This window comes from Melanotaenia boesemani, chromosome 23 (genome assembly GCF_017639745.1).
Source record: "Melanotaenia boesemani isolate fMelBoe1 chromosome 23, fMelBoe1.pri, whole genome shotgun sequence".
Lineage (NCBI taxonomy): Eukaryota > Metazoa > Chordata > Actinopteri > Atheriniformes > Melanotaeniidae > Melanotaenia > Melanotaenia boesemani.
This window is the reverse complement of record NC_055704.1, coordinates 24,253,322-24,275,437: the sequence shown is the minus strand read 5'-3', so window position 1 is coordinate 24,275,437 and position 22,116 is coordinate 24,253,322. Positions and strand designations below refer to the sequence as shown.

Below are 22,116 nucleotides of genomic sequence, written 5' to 3'. Positions count from 1 at the left end.
ATGAAAATTGCTTTATAAATAAACTGATTTGTTTTTATGTGTTTTTCAGCAGTTTTATGGTAATATTTTTTGCAAAGGAGGAAAAGTGCAATCAAGATGTTCCAGGCAGTTCTGTGCCTGTTTTGTGAAGTAAAACCTTCCTATGCTGAAAACCTTGTTGCTATGCAAAACCTTAACATGCATAAAAAGATATGAAACACACTTATGGGCAAAACAAAACACAATTGCTTAAATTGTTTTAGAGAAACTGTATTTAGCATCACTCATAAAATAATAGTTATAATATCTGTATATATAAGATATATATATATATATAACCATGACACTAGTATCTCAATGCATGGTTTTTTTTTTCAGTGCATACATAAAAGCTTTGCACGATTTGCAGCACCGTTGTCTGACCTATGTTTTAAATTCATAAGAAATAATTCAATAAGTGGAGGCAAACACTGTAAATGTAAGAGCAGCAGCTTTGTGAGCCTACATGGGCTGCAGTGAACTGCCACACAGGGTGTTTGGACTTTGTGCACATAAATGGTCATGACACTTTAGGGCTGGAGTAGTGCGCTGAGTCAGAGGAGGACAGTAAGTGTTAAAGTATGTGTAAGAGGAAACCTTCGCTCTCTTCGGCTGCTAACATAAAAGCTTATTTGCATGCTGCAGCTTCATGTTTCTGTGATGGTGACCATGTCACAGAACATCAGCATGTACACGGGATAATATACTGTGTTTATTTGCATATTCATGTACTGCATGTACTGTGTGTGCAGGAGAGTTCGGATAATAAACCTGCACCAGCTGCACGAGGGAACTAGAGGCATCAGGTTGTGTCTTGGCTCAGTAAAGAGCTGAATTTGCATCCAACACTTGTTGTGGGTGCAGATGTCCATTCACAGCCTTATCTTCTTGCTTTAGTTTAATTTCATGATAACTGCTGCAATCCAGAAGTAAAGTGAATTCATGGCACAAATAAATTCAGAAGCACAAATTTAATCCCAATTTACACTGAAATCAAACAGGTTCTTCATTAACTCCATCATGTTTTTCTCCACAGTCTTAGTCTTCTGGGTAAAGTTGTTTGGCCAGTTAGCTGAGCCCAAAGCATTAAAATCCCAACGTCAATATGGTATTATCAGGCTTAGATGCTTCCTCTTTCTTCATCATAAGAGCCCCTCCACAGGGGGCAGCATGAGATGTGTGCACTTCAATCTTTGCACATGCTAGAAAGCAGCAATCCTAATATGTAGCATACCAAAATCACAGGGAGAAACTCGGCTAAAAGACTCTACCTTGCGTTGCTACCTAAATACAACATGATTCAAACCTAACCTGCATTTAATTTATTTTGAGTACCTCATTTTGGGTAGGAGGTAGTAAAAAAATGTGAAGACTTTCATCTCATCCAGTCACAAGATGTATGATCAAAAGCATTTGTCTTGGTCCAGGTGAGATTTTAGATGCTTGACCATTTTCCATACCTGCTGTTACCAATGCAGGGTTGCTGGGGGCTGGATCCTATCCCAGCAGCTGCTAGTCGGGAGGCAGGGTACAGCCTGCACACATCTCCAGCCTACTGCAGTGTCTGGATAAAAAGCCTTGAAATATTAGCACCAGAGCTGATCATAGACTTTTATTCTGCAGTAAAACGTGGCCTTTGGCAACATCAGACCTTCCAACCAGACAATAACCAGAAAAATACATACAAAGTGGAAAAAAATGACACCATTTTGCAATAGCTATCCCAGATTCCAGGCATCAATCCCAACCTGAATCTGTAAAAGGAGCTGAGGACAAGAGCTTGAGATCTTTGTGTAAGAGAATAAACATGAATGTGTATAAAAGAAAAAGAAAAATCTATTCCATGTAGTCCTCTCAGCCTCAGTTCCAACTTCCATAATGAAATCTAATCCTGCAAGTCCAGACTTGACCCACATCCCTCACTGAGCGGCATCATGTAATCACTGACATGTAGGAGTGATGATGTCTGTAAGTGCTGACAGTAAAATTGTAATTCTGGATGAACAAAGAGGTGGTCTTTTCCTTTTTCTGTAGCTGCTTTTACATTCCTGCACAGGTCTGCTCTGCAGCTGGTTTCTCAACTGGCTGAATGTGGCATCAACAACAGGTGACATGTGGCACCTTGAGCCAAATTCCACCAAAGCTGGAAACGTCATTGGCAACCAAACAGAACCTGTGAAGCCTGACTTGCTGCCTTGTGAGCATGTGTGAAACATCTATTCATACCTCATGTCTGTTTGTATGGATCAAACAATTAGTAATAAATCATTTCAAAGGTTCCTTCTTTTTATTCTTCCACTATATTCAGCTATAGTAATCAATGTGCTTTTATTTATTTAAACCAGAGCATTTAGCATTCTGATGCTCTAATAACTTATATGTGGGAACTAGCAACAGAATCTGAAAGAGTTTTGATTTACCAAGATGATAAATATCAGATGAATTAACCCTAAAATTAAATTCTAAAACCATTTGTTTCAGTTACAGGTCATATTTTGGAGCATGAATAGAACCTCAAAGCAGGATCCTTCCTCCCCAAATTCCAATTAGGCTCCACGGTGAAGGCATTTTGCAGGTCCCTGCATGCAAAAAGGGCAGAGAGGGGGAGCGTGGGGGTGTTAAGAAGTAGGGGATGGGTGGGGGGGCTATAAGGTGTCTGACCGTTTTTCCAGCCTGTCAAAACAGATTCATTTTATGTACATCTGCATTATTCACACAAACCCTGCTCTGACATGACTGGAGGGATATTTTGGGATTTCACCTGTTTCCAAATCCATTCAGCTACAGCAGCGCCGATTGTGAAGGGAAGAGTCAGTCAGAGGGAGAGTGCGCATGTGCGTGTAAGATGGCATAAGTTTCTGATCTGACAGGGGCAACAACAGACTGGCTGGAGGCTGCGAGTGCGAACTGTCTTTCTTTCTTTTTTAAAAAAAGATACTAACAAAGACAAAGCCGCCTGTTGGCGTTGTAGCATCGTCATCCACACCCAGACTGTACGTTGAGTCTGTTAGTCAAGTTAGAGAGAGTTATACCGGAAATGAAGCTGGTTGACTTTCAATATTAAAAACTTTGCGCCGTGTCTGGTGAGTTCTTGGTAAGCAATGTGAAAGCAATAGAAGCTCACAACATCAAAAACAAATAGGATTGTATACTTCTAAGCAAGGACCCCGTAAGAAGAAGAAGAAGAAAAACAAACAAACAAAAAAACAAAAAACAAAAACAGAGGTTTTTAATTTAAGTTTTATGAAAGAAGTTGAATGTAAATATAAAACAATAATAAACACTCTTGAAAAACCAAAAGCAAAATGATTAAAAGACTTTGGAAAAGCGACCTCTGTAATTAATAAGACTCCAGAAGGTCCTCCTGTATATTTTAGTAGTTTTTACAAAGCCAAAATAATAATAATATCTATCTATCTATCTATCTATCTATCTATCTATCTATCTATCTATCTATCTATCTATCTATCTATCTATCTATCTATCTATCTATCTATCATTGCATTACTGTGTCGTTTTTACTGGTGGTAAGTGTCACAGTCTTTGACTGCATTTCACTGCCATCTTGTATGTAAGTGATGAATAAACAAACATACATATATATATATCCAGGATGTACCCTGCCTCTCGCCTGCTATCTATCTATCTATCTATCTATCTATCTATCTATCTATCTATCTATCTCTTTCTCTCTCTCTCTCTCTCTCTCTCTCTCTCTCTCTCTATATATATATATATATATATATATATATATATATATATATATATATATATATGTATATATCTTAATGCCTTAGTACCATTCTGAACCAAACCATTTTGCTACTTAGATAACATGCGACAAGGCAACTCATAGCATAAGAAAATACAAAGTAAAATAGACAAAAAGAGTTAGGATTTTATTTTGAAATGTTTAACCGGAATTTCATCATATAGTTCCGGTAGACTTGACAGCGGAGTCTCAAGCGACCCTGATAAGCACCGGCCAGTGCGGTAGGTTCGCGGGGAGAGAGGTGGTGGCGAGTAGCAGCGTAGTGGAGCTTCTTGTGGAGGCAGACGGAGTTTCACCTCCTGCCTGTTACCAGCAAGAGCTTCAGAGCAGACAGGAGCCTCCTTTCGGACTGAAGCGGAGTTTGGTTTTTCTATTTTTTTAATCCTGGTTTACTTTTCACTTCACCGCTGGGTTTAAGGGATTCGCTTTGTAGCCCGGTTCCTCCCACCCCAGGTCCCGGTTAGTGAGGTTACACCGGAGAGCAGCGCACGTCAGCGGACTAACACGAGAGCAGAATACGGAGCTGTACAGGTGAATGAACTGGTTTTAAGCCACCAGGGGAGCCGCGCGCATCAACACTGCTCTGCAGCATCAATAGCACCTATTCAGTGTGCAGCAGCATGCAGTGAAAGGAAATCTTTAGATGCTTTCCCACATCAGACAGTGAGGAAAGGGGTTGGAGGAGAGGAGGGTTTATATGGAAGAATTGTTGGATTTTCATCACCATCACCCCGTCGTTACAAACTTGTGTCCAGGATGGGGAAGGAGCAGGAGCTGCTGGAAGCCGCCCGTACTGGGAATGTCGCCTTGGTGGAGAAATTGTTAAGTGGAAAGAAAGGAATACTGGGGTCAGGTTCCGGCTCCATCCCTCTTCCCAACCTACTGAGGTAAGCTTCAGTCTGTTTGTCGTGATCGCTACGATGTCCGGGGAGCACCAGAGATGCTGGAGGGAATTCCTGAGGGGGGTTCCCATGCTGCAAAATTAGGCGAAAATCTGTCTTAATCTGAAGTCAATACACTAGACAGCCGAGCCTTACATATCACGGCTGCAGAAAAGAGTGTACATGCATCAGCACCCCAATCTTTCCACGAGCCATCTCTGAGGTGATGAGTTGTTTCAGAAGCTTTGTTGCTGTGTCCTGCATAGCTCAGGAGAGGAAGCAGAAGGAAGTCTGTTCATGCAAAGTGAGAAGAAAGTACAAAAAGGCAGGTAAAAATATTGCAGGCTTCCAGCCAAATAGAAAAAGGCCCAAACAGTATCCCAGACAGGATTAAATAATCTCCCGTTCTCTCCTGGTACCAGGAATGCTCTGAATGCTGCAGAAAGAACAGACAGTACCTTGAGCTTCACAGCTGTGACAGCTTTCTCAGTGGAGTGACAGTGTGATGCTCAGGTGATGGAGGCATCTGTAACTTTCAGTGCTGAAAGGATCATTTTCACACAGAAATGCACTGGTAGGAGAATTTTCATCATTCTTCTGGTAAATGATTCATATACAAGAACAGAGCCTGATGTGGTGTTTTTAAGTCACATGGTGGCTAGCAGGTGTGTGTATGACTTGAATTCATGTGCCTCCCAGTTTGGATGACAAATGGTAAACAAATGTTACATTTCCTGTAAATCATTTGCAGCACTGTCATGCATAATAACCAAAATGAAGAAGTACTGTCTGGGTATATGAACTGGTTAAGAGGTAGCTTCATGATTAATGATGCTAGATTTTACCTTTACAACCTTCAAGTCAATGCATGGATCATATCAGCATCTGTTAAGATAAAAAGAATATTCTCCTTAAAAGAAGACCCACACAAAGGCTTTAATCTGGTAGCGAGCACCGCAGCGGGATGGTCATCCTGCTGCCCCTGCAGCCTCCCCCCTCTCCGTGCACTCAGGCCGATGCTGAGCCAGGTGATTAGGAGATCAAAGGCAGGGCGTCTGGGAGGAGTACCGCCTCGGGCTCTGGACCAGAGCGTCTCACGCCCGGGCTGAAGTCACACTCTGACAGGGAGAATGTTAACCTCTCTGCTGAGGTTTACGGGATTCCTGCTGGCCAAGAACTTAACTTTAACTAAAGTTTAAAGAAAGAAAAATTAAACTTAGACGCGGTTTAATTAACATAAAATTAGCTGAAAGGAGAGATAGATTTCTGATTAGATGCTTCATTTAGTGACTTACAAACTTGAAACGACAGTAGACTGCAGTACTGATTAGAGAAATTCTGCCTTCCTGCAACAGTATTAGTACTGAGAAGTGAAGCAGTGTTAATGGCAGATGTGTTTTCTGCAGTTTTTGATGTATGAATGGCACGTCTAACAGGAAATCCTCAGCTGCTCATAACAAGTGTTACAAAAAAGCTGGGACGTTTTTTCTGTGGGTCTCTTCGTTTCATGATACATGTGGTTTGATGTGTATTAGTGTTAGTAGTGTCCTTGTGTATCTGTTCTTTTTCTGCATATTATTATCCTCTCTGAAGTAAAATAAAGTTAGCACAAAAAATAAGGGAGTTAGTGTTTGGCGGGTTATTTCTTTGGTGTAACAAAGCTTCTTGGCAATAAACCGTAAGCTGTTAGAAAGTCTGTTAATTTCCCTTTTAAATGGAGGGACAAATTTGTAAGGAAAATGCATTTGTGGGATGAGCAGCAGAGTTGAGTATGTGGGTGGTTGCTCATGAAAAACTTGCCAAATCTTCTCTGCCAAACAGCTGATTCTTTTATTGACCCTTGCTTGGTGTTTATTGGATAGGATGATTGAAGCCTGAAGAAACAAGACATGTTGGCAACTTAAAAATGTCTTCATTTAACAAACAGAGGCCACAGAGTCCTGTGGAAGAGCCGTTTTTCCACCAGCATCTGTCACCAGTTAGCCAGTGTTGGTCACTCTGGTACCAACAGATGGTCCCACAAGGGTTCAGTAGGGTTGAGGTCAGGACTGGTAGGCAAGTTTCATCCTCTCCACTCCCAAATCCCTAATCAGGAGCTAATCAGGCACCTAATTGTCAGCATCAGGGTACCAGACGCTTCTTCAGACTTCATCCAATTAAATATATGACACCAAACAAGAATTATTAGCAGAATCGGCTCTCTGGCATTGGGAGAGAAGATCTGGCAAGTTTTCCATGGGTGCAACCCACATACTCAGCTTTGCTGCTCATCCTACAAATGCATTTTCCTTACAAATGTAGCATCATTTAAAGTAGGAATAAACAGGCTTTCCAACAGTTTAAGATTTATTTCCAAGAAGCTTTGTTACAACAAAGAAATAATTCACCAAACACAAATTAATTTCCTTTTTTGAGGAAGGTTCAGCTGATGAAAAATGGATTTGATGGAAGGGGAATCACTGTTGGCCGCAGGTTGTTGTGTGTCCTATTTAACATATTGACTATTTATCAGCCATGACTGTAGTGCTGAATGGTTTTCTATGAAATTTAGTACAGAGGTTAAAGATCTCTAGAGCATGAACCTTACTGACCTTACTGGTGATGCTGAGGCTTTCAGCCAAACACCATGATGATGTCAAAATGTTTCCAGTTATATTAGAAAAATGTTTCCGTGGCTGCAGATGTACTTTGTTTTCTGCTCATCATAGCAAAAGGTTAACAATATTAATGCTAAATAAAAGCTGGGTGGCATTCCTTTTCTTAATTTTAGCAGGTTAGCTTGCTGACGTTAGCATTTAGCTCCAGGCATAATTTTTATACAAAATAACAAAAAACAAAACAAAACTACTGAATCTTTCAAGGGAAATCTTGTCCCTAAATAATACAGAGACCATGGATGTAAGCAGCGTGAGATCCATTATTGGTTTGTGGACAGCCTTTTTGAAGCCCCAACTTTAGCAATTAGCAGCTGGCATCTTGGATTTTTGTTAAGACAGTATGATGGATCTGAGAGAGAAAACATGAGGACAGCACATGGACATGCATAATATAAAGTCTTAAAGACATATTTCAGTTATTTTGAGGCAGGGTTGTGAAAAGTACTTTTGAGTTGGAGTTCTGAGAGGTTTACACGGCCTTTGGTGGCTGTTAATGAAGCTGCTTGTGTTGTTTATCTTTTCCCAGGAAGCTCGTTACCTGGTTTTGCCACTCGGCAGCCATCTTGGAAACACTTTAAACATGGCAAACATGACCAGACTTATAGCAAAATCCAAAGTAAGATGTTTGCATTCTTTGGCTTAAACTAAACCCTGTCCATGTGGCACACACAGGAAATTCAGATTTGTTTGTGTTTGCACTTTTTGCCCACGTGCAAACACAGTTTTGGGGCACAAAAAACAAACTTCAGGAAAATACTTTCCAGGGTGAAGAATTTGTAGGTAATCCAGCTGTGCCATCTATGTGTCGGCAGGTTAATCAGTGTTGTTGCTTTGCAGAGTCAGATTCTGAGCAACATTACCTCCTTTGTTTAAATGGCAATGGCAGACGTAGTCTAGATTTTTCTAGCATTAACCTCAAAAAGGTGACTTTTTACATGTTGACATGTAAATATACAGAAAGCCGCTGACTGTTCTGGAAAAAAGTAGGCGTCAAAAGCCATGACTGAGGACACAGCTACATAAAAACGCTTGTGTTGTCAACGTTTTCATAAGTAGTCAATATCAAATGAACAATGTTATTCATCACTTGTTCTTAAATGTTTATTAAACCAAGTCTGAAGTGCGTTTATTGATACTGTGATAACGTCTGTTTGCGACCTACGTCGGAGTCATTCAGCGCCGCCCAGAGAGGACGATTCCTTCATGGATGACACAGCTTCTGTCTGAGATGTTATAGATGTACATTCAAGATTCTTTTTCATGTCATCCTTAAAATTTCTGTCCATGTCTGAGACGCTTTGTCTTATTTATTGCCATTTTCTTTTTGAGCCTAAGTTACCATGGAGACGTTTCACACACTTAGCAAAGCTTGACCTTATTGTGACCAGGGCTGCAACTAATGACTATTCTGATGGTCGATTAGTCATCGACTATTAAACCGACTAGTCGACCAATCGGATTATGTGTCTCATAATTATTAAATGGATCTTATTTCACTTTCAGCTCCTTGCATGAGGTTGTTATGTAAGCCCGGCGATCCTCGTCTTTAAATGTTCGAGCGTTGCAGACGTACTTCCAAGGTCCGCTTTACAAATCTCACATGTATTTAATTTATTTTGTAAGTTTAACGTGAAGTTATTTCAGACTTTTGACATCCTCTGCCGTTGTTCTATTCCCTGGTTGGCAGCCATATTTTTACCCTGGCGGACTTTGTTGCACATGTGCAACTCTCAGCAGAGATAAGAAAAGAAGACGCTTTTTTTTCTTTGCTGACAATAGTCGACGGGTAAATTAGTTGACGTCTATTTTTATTGTCAACAACGTCGACCAATCGTTGCAGCCCTAAATGTGACCATCTCAGCATCTCTTGGCCTTTAAGCTGGAATAATGTTTTCCCAGTTGCCATGGTGACGCGTCTGTGGTTACCCAAAGGAACGTCAACACTCCGGTGGTCTAGTTTACATGTAGACTGGTGATGCTGATGGTGTTTGAGTAACTTGGATACTGTAGATTTAAGCTGATAATTGGGGCTGTGTTTATCTCGTTCTTCATCACTGTGCATGTTTATGAATCCGGGTTAGGAGTTAAATGTGTTCATGGACAGGGATTGTTTACAAAACCCTTAAAAGTGGAGACTGAACAAACCGCTTTAGCTTTTTTATAACTTCTAAAAAAGGATGAACCATGTTGGAATTGGATGGAGGTTAGTGGGATGTGTCATGGATGGAAGTGCCGGTATGACTGCAGGTCGCCGTCGGTGACTTGCATCCACTGCGTTACACATACTTGGCTTTTAGTGGGTCAAGACCCTGGCGCATGAGGTTATTCCTGCAAAAGACTGGGTGGGCTACATCTGTCTGTGTGGTTGGAGGCATGTGTGTGTTAAAGTGTGTTTGATGAGTAGTGTGAGAGGTCATAGCAGAGGAGTGTGCACAGGCTAATGTTATGGGAATGATCTCCGGGAATAAAATGCATAGTTTCCCATCTTAAGGCCTCTGAGCCATTCATAGCATTCCTAAGTGATGAAGTTCCTCTCTTTGCTGAAAGAATCGCACTAGAGGGACGTGAACATGGGCAAAAACACACGGTGTGTGAAAACACACACACATTAAGTAGAGGATGTGGAGAGGACGATCATCTGCTGCAGCTTTGTGGTGTGGGGCGCTGCACACGAGCACACACACACACACACAGAGTGGAAAATCAATACTGGATGATCTCACTGCTGTTTGATGGGTCATATTCAGTTGTAGATGACCTGTACTGTACATCCAGAGTGTTAGTAGGGAAGGAAAATAAAACCAAAAACCTTTATTTAACCAGAAATAACCTCATTTAAGCCAAAAACCTCCTTTGAAAGGTGGTCTGGGAAATGGAGCAGCATCAGTGCAACTGTAACAAACTACTTTTACAAGTATTTTCATTCTGACGGAAATAAATAAGGAGAGAAATTTATAAACATGCACATGAAATAAAAACATTTGCCCCTGAAATGAATTGAGTAAAAATGGGGTTTTGGCTGTAAACAGCCACTTTTTAGCCGTCTGACGTGACGTGAACACGTCTAGAGGATTTCTCCGGATGAATTTCACTGACATCGTTTTTCTGTCCCATATTATTATTAAACAGCCGTCTTCCCATTGATGTCCCATATTCTGTACTAGACGTATGGATGCCGTCACAGTGATGTTACCATTCGATTAATCTAGTTCCTTTTAATTTATTTTAGACTATTAATTTGTTATATGTTATTATATTTGATTTTAGTTGTGTTTGAGTCTTTTACAATATTTTAGTATATTTTAGTCTTTTATTTTTTATATTTTAGTTTTTAAATTAATATTATTTATATTTTACTCTTTGTATAAATTAGTCCTTTTTATTTATTAAAGTCTTTTTTGTTGTATTTTAGTGTTTTATTTTAATCTTTTAATGTAATTTGGTTTTTATTTTATTGGAGTCTTATAATTATTTAAAGCTGTATTGTATTGTAGATAAATTTATAAAAATGAACTTTATAGAAGTAGAACTACTGTGTGTGGAATATCTTTGTTTCTGCGTGTACAGCACGTTGGGAAGGATGTGTTTTTATGATGTGGGTTGGATCTAGCTTTGTTAGCCACTGCTGTCTTGGAGTTTCAGATAATTAAGACCACACATTTTGAGTTACTCTGTATTAGTAGCAAAGGTATTAGTGTCATTTTTAAATTATTTCTACCTTTATTTATACAGGTTGTCCCACTGAGACATGCAGTTTCTTTTAAGAGACTTGTTAACACCACTGAGGAGGGAAACTGGGCTTGTCTTGGCTTGTGGTTTTAGTTGAGGGGGGAATCATACAGGAACTGATTAGTTTACTTTCTCTCTGGTCAGAGATGCTATTTTTTCTGTATTTTCCTTGACTAGGCTTGACTAAACTGCTGTACATTGGATTGGTTTGTGTTGACCAGTTTTCTGGCTATTTGGCAGCATGATCTATAATAAATAAATGGCCATAAGGACTGAGATGTTTGCTCTCTGATGGGAAAATCAACCAACATATGTGGAAGTTTGAGTAGGAAATGTGCAGGAATCCTGAGAATGTCATTCCTGCTGGTGCTTTCATTTTCCCAGATATAAAGTCTAAATACTGGAGTGTGTGGAACTCACTGGAGTCATTCTACTTAAAACTATAGATTTTTTGGCTGGGACTGAATGAATGGTGACTGGCAGCAAACACACTGACTTTTGTGATGACATTAAGCGGGGAAAAAATGGATTTATGGATCGGTCACGGCTGGTTGACAGCTGATCTGCTTATTCAGGTCAGGACTGGTGCTGACACCAATCCAAAAGACCGGACTGGTGCAATTCTAGTTTTAAGAAATTAGCTTCCGTTGTGTTTTCCTTCTTTTATTACGCCTCAGCTATTGAACTTATTCCCTGAACAAAACTGTAGAAAAAGCACTTATAAGCTGGGATGAATGAGGCAAAGTCAGCAGCAGAATATATAATAATATCTGTAATTTCATTATTAAGTACATTAGAGCTGCTCTGAAATCTACTGTACAGTGAATAATAAACTTTACTGCAATTTCTTATCAGTTTAAATGATACAACAAAAAGATCAATTATTCATTTGTTTGTGTTTTTAAAGAAAGTTTGTTAGGGATTGATACACACTTTTGGATTCCTAAACTGCTTTGAAGATGGAAAAATGTCTTATTTATGAGATTTGAGGCTTTTCCCCACGCATTGTGCCTGCGTTATTAAAGCAACTTGACACATTTTCTTTTTAAAACAATCAAAATTGAAAAGTCAGAGTTTTAAAGTAAGTTTCATCTTCCCCTGTGAAGGTGTTTAGGGTAAAAAATAAAGGTTATGAATGTGAATATTTCCCTCTAACAGCTTTACACTGATATGATGATGAATGTGTAATGCCAGTTCATCATCGCGCTCATCACACTGTGTGTCTTGTATTAATGAGGATAAATGCATGTGCGGGGGGAGGCGTGCTGGCTGTGATGGAGTCATCCACAAAGAGACTGACTCATGATTCGACAGATGGTGGCGGCTGATCCCTCCTCGCTTGCTAATATTCAGGGGAAAGCCCATTTTGTTATTGCTTGTGTGCTAGGTGTGTCTACCCCCCCTCCTCTTTGCAAACAAACAGCTTTTAGCAGGACACACACACACACACACTTCTGAATGGACTCTGTTTTAACTGGCATCCTGACAGGTGATCTGCTCCGTATTTATTTTCTTATTTCTTCCTCCGGCTTATGTTGGAATTTGCCTTTGCAGCTCACAGTGTGTGTGTGTGTGTGTGGGGTTGTGTGTTCAAGCATATGACATAACTAGTGTCCTTGCACCACTACTAGCATCCACCGTTATGTGTGTGTGTGTTAGTGCATCAGTGAGGATGAAAGCTGATGGGGAGGGAGGAGGCTTAACTAGAAGTGGGTCAAAGGTTAACTCAGGGAATGTTGGTCATATCAAAAACTGGATTAGGAGGGACACACACTTGTGGACACTGAATGTCCACAGTAACTGTGTTAAAGAAAAAAGCCAACAAATATAAAACACTTATTTTCCACATGTTTGGCCTGATTTACTAAGATCCCTGGTAAAAGTACAAAATTGCATGCACACGCAATTTATTTATTTATGATTGCGGTTGATCAACTAAGAATGTTTGTTAAGAAAACAGCAGTATTGAAATGAGGATTTAGCGTGTGTGTGAAGCAGAGCAGGAAGGTCGCAAATACAAAAAGAAATTCCACCCGATGAGATGAAGATCTTAGTGGACGACGCAAATAAAAATATTGCTGAGCTCCAGCAAAGAAATCTAAACGTCACCAGAATGATGGAAGAGTTTCTGCTACACAGTAAATACAGTTTGCAAAACCACAAGCACCAGATGGGGTGACCAGATAAAAGGCAAAGTTCCAAAACAAATAGCTTATAATAAAACCTTTGCAACCATGGAGGCCGGCACTGGAGATGCAACTGGTGCAGCTCACTTACTTACTGGGAGGAGCAGATGACTGGAAAACCAGGTATGATGCAATAGAACTGACTGCAGAGCAGGTATGTGACAACACAATAGTTTTTATTGACAAAATAAAACTTTCAACCCAAGACATATTGGTCAAATAAACGTGCACCTTTCATTATGCTCTGTGTGCTAATGGTGGCACACTGCAGCGAACACTCGGCAGCTGGTCAGTGCTGCATCTGAACTGACATGGTCATTTATGCCCTTAAGAGGGATGGAAGATGGGGTTCGGGTGGTGGTGAAGACTCTGAATGCCAGCAGACCCCGAGCGCAGCAGCAACAGCCCATCCTGCGTAACACAGCATTCAGCACAGCAACACATATGTTCCAATAATCTTTGCCTTTGGCAGTACAAAAATATTTACACGATCAGAAAAGATGTGGTCTCTCTGTCACCTTTAAGGTGTCCAGCCTCCTCCTGGCAACAATAACTGCAGCCATTTCTGTGTAAAGTTGTGCCGGTTAATACCTGCCTTTCAGACGTGCTAAATAAAGACGCAAAATTAGCCAGTGCAATCAGTTTCATATTATTGTATGTGTTCCGTTGATCTATTTGCACTTTCTGGCATATTCATTAAGGACAAACATGCTAAATGGATTACGCAGATTATTGTGTCCGTTTAACAGACGCAATCCTGGCGCACCCTTTTATTAAATCAGCAGCAACATGTTTTGTCGGCTATCAAGTTTGCACGTTTTTCCACACAAACCTTTAGTAAATCAGACCCTTAGTGCTTATTAACGTCAGTTTCCAAAGTGGACTAATGATGATGGCAAGGGGTATCATGTGCTTTGCTGTGAGATATGAAACTTCTGTTGCTTTGTTTTGATTGTTTTTCATACAAAAAATGATCCTCTACAGGGCCTGGCGCACAGAGACACCTTAACATGCATTTTTCTTCTAAGCAACTGTTACTTCACAAAGTCTGAATGAGCTGCTTTTTAGTCAGTGTTTGATGCATTTACCCGTCTGACAAAAGCAAAAGAAAAACGTGCATGACACACTGCATTTTACTATCTTATCATAGTTCTGGATTCCTTCATCATGCTCTGCACTGTTCATCTTCTTGGAAATATTTAATGAAATTCGCTAACTTTCCTCAGTAGATTATAATGTCATTGCAGCAGAGAAGTTCACAAGTTCTTTTTTATCTGCACATGTGCTACGTGTTGTAAGAGTGTTACTCTTTAATCATCGTAGCGTACTGCAGAGGTTTCATGCAGATGTTGAAGCCTTTCTGCTAGTTTTTGCCATCATTTTCACACCTGAACCGGCTTTGGTGCCATGTGGACATAGTGTCAACCCCTCAGGCATCTGACCACAGGGGTTTATGAAGCATTACAGTTCACAAATAATAACTTTACTGTGCAAAAAAAGCCTTATGCTGACTTTTTCCACAGTTGGCATCAACATCCTTGTTACTATGTGATGCATTTTACTTACACTGATTATTTACAAAATATCTGATTTCTTCATAAAAAATCCCCAAAAGTTTATTTATATAAATCCAGTGTTCAGACTGACTCCTTTAGTGGGGTTAAGCACATCATTTTTGCTGACGTTTGGGTCAACGGTGGCGTCAGTGCTGTGATGGTTGTCTGGAGCCAGACTGATGGAGGGGATGGAGGGGATGGAGGGGATGGAGAGGATGGAGGTGTGAAACAATATGTGTCCGTGTTTGTGTGTATGTGATTGAATTCAGAGGCTTCTTACATCTCCATTAGGGTCCCAGCCAAGCTCTGCCACCTCATCCTGCCAAGAAACCGAGACCTTCAGCTTTCCAACACACACACACACACACACACACACACACACACACACACACACACACACACACACACACACTCTCACACACACACACACACACACTGAATCTCTCTCCCACTGCAAGCCTCTGTCTCTCTTTGTTCCTCTCTGACTTTAAATCTTTGTTTTTGTTTCTCAAATCCCTTTTTTGTGCCCCCCTCCCTCCATCTGGTGCCCTGGATTCTCTGTCAGTACCTCCTCGGGTTCCTCTCCATCACTCAGTTCACTTTACAATCTCTCTCCTCCCTCCAGAGACGGAAGGTTTCTACTGTCGCACTTTATCGTATTCTCCACCCTCTGCTGGCTACCTCTCCTATCTTATCAAAAACAGCCCCCCTTCCCTCAGTCCACCTCTCTTTCTCACATCTTACACTGCAGCACATTTATTATCACCATGTGGGAGCATCTTTTACTCATCATGCCTCTCAGTGCAACATCGGTGTCGATTGATGGTGGCGAGCCGGGGAATTTAGGGAATCTGTAAAAAAACAGCCTTTTACAAACGTGTTGTTAATGTTGTGCAGGTTGTGTCTTCTGTTGGGAGGAATCAGGCATTGTGAGAGCAAAGGATGTAAACCACCGTGTGAAATTCTTTTGTTTTGTCAGTACAATGTCTGTGCTGTCTGTAAAGATATTGTTCAGGGATTAATTAAACTACGGTGGGTTGATTCCACCAGAGATGATCAATTCTGAGATGAGTTTCAGGATGGCTGTCAGATTTGACAGCAGAGACTTGGACTGATACAAGCAGAGGTTTATGTTTGAGAAGCAAGACTTGGCCCCGGTCTGGAGTTCAGCTTCCAGCTTTGGTACTTTATTCACTTTGAATACGGTGTAACTCTGGCACCAACACTGTGTAGCTTGCAGGTTTTATTGTATATAATTAGTTTTATACTCACCAACCACTTTATTATAATATATATTTATAATATATATATATATATGAATATATATAATTGAATTTCCCTTTGGGATTAATAAAGTATTTTTCATTCATTCATTTCATTAGGTCCACCTTGCTAGTACCAGGTTGGACCCCCTTTTTCCTTCAGACAGCCTTAATTCCTGGTGTGATAAATGGAAGCAGGTGGTTGAAACCTTCCTCAGAGAAGTCCAGTGAACTCATCGTCATGTTCTAGAAAGCAGGTGGAGATGATCTGAGCTTTGTGACATGGTGCATTATCCTGCTGGAAGTAGCATCAGAAGATGCTCCACTGTGGTCATAAAGGGATGGACATGGTCAGCAACAATACTCAGGTAGGCTGTGCTGGTTAAACCAGGCCACGTTGGTACTAAGGGGCCCAAAGTGGGCCAAGAAAATCTCCCCCCACCATTACACCAGCAGCAGCCTGAAGTGTTGATCCAAGGCAGGATGGATCCATGTTTTCATGATGTTTCCATCAAACTTTTAACAAGTCGTCTTCACCATGTCTGCATGAATAAATGCACTGAGTTGCTGACACGTGATTGGCTGATTAGATATTTGTGTTAATGAGTAACTAAACAGATGTACCTAATAAAGTGATCTGTAAGTGTATGCATATATTTTTTATAAACACTTACATGAGCCATTTGAAGGGTGGAGCATGCAGTTTAAGAGGCCTTGTTTGTTCTCCTGCAGTTCATGAACCATCTCCTAGAAACCGCTTGAAGTGCAAGAAGGAAAAGCAGCTTTTTTCAACCGAAACATTTAAACATTTAAGCTTAATCTGTCATGAGAGATGGATTTCATGTGTCACCTGGAGAGAGTTGCTGATTTGTCTCCTAACTTCTCACGTTTTGCACACCTAGATTTTGCACACTTTCCACTCTGTTCAAGTTGTTTGTTTCTAAAGCACCAAACATGTTGATTGTGAGTGGAGGAGACATGAAGGCAGCATGCAGCCAGAGGAGGGAGGGAGAGGTGTGACGCTCAGTCTGTCACACTAATCTACAAGTCCGCGACCCCACATAACACTGCGAGTGTTGTGGAGACGCACACACATTCCACTCGGCTCCCCTCTCGCTGATGGATGACAGTATTTAATGTAGCGCTGCTTTTGAAGTAGATAAGATGAGTAGAGAAGAGGGCTCGAAATGTTCCAGTCATTATGTGGTCAGGGTAAGGCCTTCGCAGGAGGGAACTTATGCATGTAAATGTCTGTTTTCTGAGTTTGGATTTGCTTTTATATCCAAGTACTGTATTCTTTTTTAAATGAAATATGTTGGAGTCTTTGTCCAAAAAGCTTCTCTTTCCACTTTTCACCAGATTTTATTCCCCCTGTCATCAAGAACATAAAACTAAACCACTAAACCATTTTTGTGGAAACCAAGCCACACATCATATTTAAACATCAATTAGATCCATGAGTGTGGTTTCTAGTTTTATTTTTGACTTGCTTTACTGAATATAGCTTTCTCCTTTTGTCCAAATCTAGCAACATGCACACATTTATGCAAGTTTAGCTCGTCAACACTTTTTACAATCATTTCTTTTGGTTCATGTTTGAAGTATTTTCATCCATTCTTACTGCAAAAAGGCTTTTAGTGCTTTGGGATTCTTCGGATGTCCTGCATGCACCGCTTTTTTCTGGCCTGTCCAGGGATAGGTCACATGACCCAGGGTGGCTTATGTGTGGGATGTCAATCAAAGCCTCGCTCACTGCGCTGTGCTCTGGGATAAATCCTTCATAAATTGTCATGAGGAGTTTGTCTTCAGAATTAGCATTAATTTCTGGACCCGTCGAGACCCGTAGGAATCCCTCAGGTGGTCAGGTGAAGGGAGCCCCGCGGGATTTGTGAAATCAGTGCTGTACCTATTTTTCGGCCTACGCCTAAAAACTGCATCCCCATAATGAAATGAGTATATCTCTGCAACCACAAGGTCTGTCCAAATACTTTTGGAGTCATAGTAGAAGTATATTTCTTAAGATGTGTAATTATTATTATATGTTACTTGTGAAGAATAAATGAAAATGGCACAAATGAAAAACCTTTTAGTCTCACCCAAAAAATTTTCTTTTAAAATGCTTAACTCTTTTTTTATGTGTGGTTGTTCCTGTTTTATTCAGAAGCCCTGAAGTGACTCGCATACACAGAAGAAGACTTGGCGTCTCGTGCTGCATGCCAGGCGTTGGCATGTGTAATCAATTTAGACAAAATTCTGAATATTGTTTGGTCTGGTGTTTACATTTGATCCTGCTGCCTCTGGCAGTGAATTTTAACACCTGTCTCACATCCGATATCTATTTAACACCACATGTGAAAGTGGTCTGGGTCTAAGTTGAAAGAAATTAAAAGTTGGACTGTTAATTAAAGAAAGCAGATATGGGTCACATATGGACACAAAAGTTGGATTTGCCTCCAGTGTGAACACAGACAAAGTCCTCCAGTAGGCAGACCTCAGGTTTTAAAAAAAGGTAATAACCATTTGCAAACTTCTGGTGTTTATTTTATAGTAAACTTACAGGATTAAAAAAAAGTCTGATAGTAAATCTTCAAATGATTGTATTTCAGTATGTTGGACAGCTGTTTATAGCAGCTAATGGCCCCTAATTGTCAGGACAATGCTTTGAAATGTGCATTATCTGGATTTTCCTAACAATAGCATAGCCTTAACAAGCTAATTAAGGTATAATTTATGCATAACAAGAGAAAGGTTTGGGCATCTGATCTTAGCTGTCAGATTTCTTTTACCAAACAAGTTGAATTTTTAAGTTAATGCATTTGGGAGATCAGTTCAGGCTTTATTAACGTACCTGATTACAGCAATGTTTAATTTAAAGTTTTTTCTTCCTCTCTATATGCGGAAACTTCAGAGCCTTTGGGGTTAGACTCAGGAGCAAAAAAAAAACAAAAAACCTCTTTGTCTTTTGTTGCGCATGTTCCTTTTTGTTTTTTCATGCAAATGAGGAACTGTGAAAATGAAGTAAATCAGACTTTGTGACCCAGTTTTTGCCACAAAGTGAGTTTTTTATTTAGCTTTGTTTTGGCATCTTAGCTTCTTTTGCTGGAAATTTATATTGCAGTGGCATGAAATATTCTGTTTCTGATTAGCATTCCTCAACTACTTCTGCAAACATTGTCTGATTTACAACCACTGGGATGCGTGTGGAAGTTTTACATGCATGCACTTTAGTTTAAGTTTGTCTTTTTGTTCGTCTGGGACTCTCATGCACATGGTCACATGCATTGCATTTTTGAAGAACATGACTGGCCTGCAGTGCAGAGCGCCCTGACCACAGCTCCATCCACCACCTAAGGAATGAACGTAACACCGACTGTGATCCAGGCTTTATGATCCAACATCATTATTATCACCCTCGTATCCAGGTCCTACAATCTTGCAGAAATGCTTCTTGATAAATCAACAGAATTAGATATTTATGTGAAATATTCAAGTGTTTTTTATTCTTGTAGCTTATACTGTACATAAAAGCCAGTTGATTATTCTCTCCTTCCCTGCAGCTGGTACTGTACCTTGTCTCATCCAGTTAACTGCTGTGACAAATGAGCATGGAGACATGAATGTGCATCATGAATACACATCAGCAGTATGCAGAGACATACATGAAATATACATATGGAATGACATGCAGGAAAAAAAGGAGGCAGAGTGAGTGAGACTGGAAAAGGGGTATGAATTCAATTATCCTGCTCGACTCCCTGACACATCCATTGATGTAAAATACTCTTTCATCTTTAGTCTATGCAAATATGGAGTTTTCCCAATCACACTGTGCTTCCTCTTTTTCAGACACTCACACACACAAAATCACGTTTGTGTGTCGTGTGTGACTCCACACCTCCTCGGCTTGTCATAAAGAGAGTCCGTATGAATGTTAAACACAAATTCAGACGGTGTAGGTGTGGTCTGGACATATGGCTCCTCACAGGTGTCCTGTGTAATTTGTGATCAGGCGTGTTGTTAACGGTGGCCTTCACCTTCATGAGGGATGTTGCAGAGGCCTGCGATAACAGTTCATGTGTGTGTCATACCCCGCTGAGCTGCAAGGGATTCTTTAATTTTCAGACTTTTCGTCAGCGATCACAGCGAAGGAGTGCATGCAGAGCCACCAAGAAGTGAATTACTCTGAGCTGACAGCCTCCCACTGGATACACATTTCCCAGCAGGCTTCACTGATGTCAATAGATTGCCTGTTGTTGTCTCTTTTGTCTCTCGTCTGTGTAAGAATCACACATGCATGCAAAGAAGATGCACTGTACGTGCTACAGGTTAGTAGATAAGGCATCTTTAGGACTTAATGCATTCAGAAGCTCATATTCGCCAACTGACAAAATTCATACGTGTATGATTTATTGTGCTGGAAACAGGTTTCTGTGTTTACAGTTTTCACTCTAGAGCTTAATTTGCTGAGATATGTGGAAAACAATATTCTCGACCTTATGACAGAGACATTTTATGTATAGGCTAGTATATACATAAGGAAGCAGGGCTACTGAAAAGTACAGAACCACAAATAGCATTTTAATAAGAATAACATATGCAAGATGACCTATTAGGCTGTTTTATGACAAGACAAAGTCTTGTGAAAAAAAAAAGCTCAGTAAAAACTTTTACTGAGGGGTTTTACAGTCTTAAAACATCTATAATAATTGGGGGGGGAGCTGACTACTTAGCGGATTTAGGATGTAAATGGACAAGATGAGATGAAAGCAGTCTACCGGACTTGTGTTGAACTGTGTTTGCTATCGTCCCGAGTTCCTTTTCCCCTCCACACGTGGACAGAAGTGCTGGATGAACTGTGCTCGAACCACAAAATCACTACGGAAAGCACAAAGGCCTTTTTTCTACTACAGGCTTTAAATTGTTTCTATTTTAAAGAGCCATAAAAAAGGACTTTCTTATAGACTTTATCTGAAAGTGTGTGCTCTTCAAACCCGTTTTATTAACCAAACATGTCTTAGCCTTGCAACTAATCAAATGTTACTTTATCTTTACAGCATACATGCAATTAAAGCTTTATTTTTAAAAAGACAACTGTGGATTAAATTAATATTTGTACAATTCTGAGTGAATTACTTTTATTTTTCTCTTAAGACATCCCTCCCTCTCTTATCATAGGTGCAGAAACTATCCATTAAAGTAGAGAGGGTATTTCCCTATTTATACCATATTTTTATTGATTTAGGAATCTTTTATTGGAGAATCTTTTTACTGTTTTCTTGAAGATTTGCACGTATGCTTGCGATCATAGTCCTGTTGCATGACCCAGTTTCAGTCAAGCTTTAGTTTTTGGACACTTTATCTCACATTTGGCTCTAAAAAACTTCCACGTAGATCCTCAGAGCCGACGCGACACGTCAAATACTGGTTGGCTTTAAAGGCAAAATAAGTAGCTCTGCCACCTAGCGTTTCAAACCAGAACTGCAGTCGAAGGAGAAAAACACGGAGAGCGTTCTTCCCCCCTCCCTCGGAGAGTTTCACGTAGGTGGCCGGTTTGAAGGTGAGCAGACGGTTCTTTTATACAGTCTATGAAGGACGGAGAACAAAGCGCCAGCAAACATCATGATGAGGAGTGAAGATGATTCACACGCACAGTAAGTTGCTATGCTTTGCGATGCTAGCGCTAATTTCACGCGCTAATTTACGTTAGCATAAAATAAGAGCGTAAACAAAAGCTACATTAATCAACAAATGCCACGCGGCGGTAGTTTTCCCTTAGTCTCACTTAATAAATTAATTTGATAGTAATTTAATAAGTTTATAAGGACAAACAGTATTCACTTGGCCCAAACATCATTACATTTGTTGTTGTAAACTAACAGGCCACCAATTTACTCCACTAATACATCCATACAGTCACACACATTCATTTAATGAGTGTCGAGAAATAAATTACATTAAAATCTTTGTAAATCAAGATAAACGTTTGGGAAGTTGGAAAGAGCAACACGGTGTACCCAAGTTATTCCGCCACGGAATTCTTATTTTGAAGGAGAAA

At 40.2% G+C, this 22,116-nt stretch overlaps 1 protein-coding gene across 5 annotated transcripts in view; it reads left to right on the top strand.

Moving 5' to 3' along the window:
* The first annotated feature begins 4,021 nt into the window (after positions 1-4,021).
* anks1b (ankyrin repeat and sterile alpha motif domain containing 1B) overlaps positions 4,022-22,116 on the top strand; it is a 268,578-nt gene continuing 250,483 nt past the window's right edge. For 4 of the 5 annotated variants that reach the window (XM_041977075.1, XM_041977074.1, XM_041977073.1 and 1 more), the window contains exon 1: positions 4,022-4,677. In XM_041977075.1, the coding sequence (XP_041833009.1) occupies positions 4,547-4,677 (131 nt within the window). In that variant the 5' untranslated portion in view covers positions 4,022-4,546. The remainder of the gene's footprint in view (positions 4,678-22,116) is intronic. The other variant, XM_041977072.1, reaches the window with a different exon arrangement.